Raw genomic sequence first — 742 nt, 5'->3', positions numbered from 1 at the left:
GGCTGCCAGCCCTCGCCCTCTGCTTTGCTCAGGGCGTTGCTGCCCACCACCCTCTCCTCCCCCGGCTTCCTCCAAGCCTCCAGCTTCTCCTCCCCACCCTTCTTAGGAGTCCTCTCCTCCGCAGCCCGCTTCCGGGGCGGCTCCCCGGACTTGATCTTCACCGCCTGCATCCCGTTCTCCATGTACTTGCTCATGACGATCACAATGCGCCCGTTCTTGTTTTTGTTCTTGACGATCTTCATCTTGCCCCCGAGGCCGTTGCTGGTCACCCTGTCCCTGGGGGGAGGCCCGGTGCCACTGGAGAGGTTCTTCTCGGCCCCGTTCTTGCTCTCTGCAGCGAGGTTCTTGACAGGGCCCAGCAGGTTTTTGCCTGGGCCGTGAGCCCACTTGTCCGGGTGGGCGACCAGGGGGCTCTTGTTACTGTCCAAGCAGGCCTGGCTCTGCGGCTCCTTGCTGCTGGGCTGGTAATGGGGCTCGTACATCTTGGGGTCCGGCTGGTAGTGGTGGTGCTTCTTGCTGTTCAGCTGGTAGTAATACTTCCCTTTGCTGTGGGACTGGTGCTTCATGCCGCTCTCCTTGCCGTTGGGCTGGTACTGGTGATGCTTCTTGCTGTTGAGTTCATACTGGTGCTGCTGGCTCTTGCCGGAGGAGCCGAGATCCAGCTTTGGCCTGTTGTCCACGGCAGGGTCCTGCAGCCCCGTCAGGATGTTCGAGCGGCGGGCGAAGGAGGGAAGCTGCAACA

General features: G+C 61.9%; 1 protein-coding gene across 1 annotated transcript in view; it reads right to left on the bottom strand.

Annotated features, from left to right (window-relative positions):
• Positions 1–16: 16 nt before the first annotated feature.
• CBX4 (chromobox homolog 4) overlaps positions 17–742 on the bottom strand; it is a gene marked incomplete at its 3' end in the record, with an annotated part of 23,480 nt that continues 22,754 nt past the window's right edge. The window contains exon 2 of the mRNA XM_009886838.1: positions 17–734. Within this exon, the coding sequence (XP_009885140.1) occupies positions 17–734 (718 nt within the window). The remainder of the gene's footprint in view (positions 735–742) is intronic.

The sequence above is a fragment of the Charadrius vociferus genome, unplaced genomic scaffold (genome assembly GCF_000708025.1).
Source record: "Charadrius vociferus isolate BGI_N301 unplaced genomic scaffold, ASM70802v2 scaffold1116, whole genome shotgun sequence".
Classification (NCBI taxonomy): domain Eukaryota; kingdom Metazoa; phylum Chordata; class Aves; order Charadriiformes; family Charadriidae; genus Charadrius; species Charadrius vociferus.
Note: the sequence above shows the minus strand (reverse complement) of the source record. Positions and strands in the feature narration are given on the sequence as shown.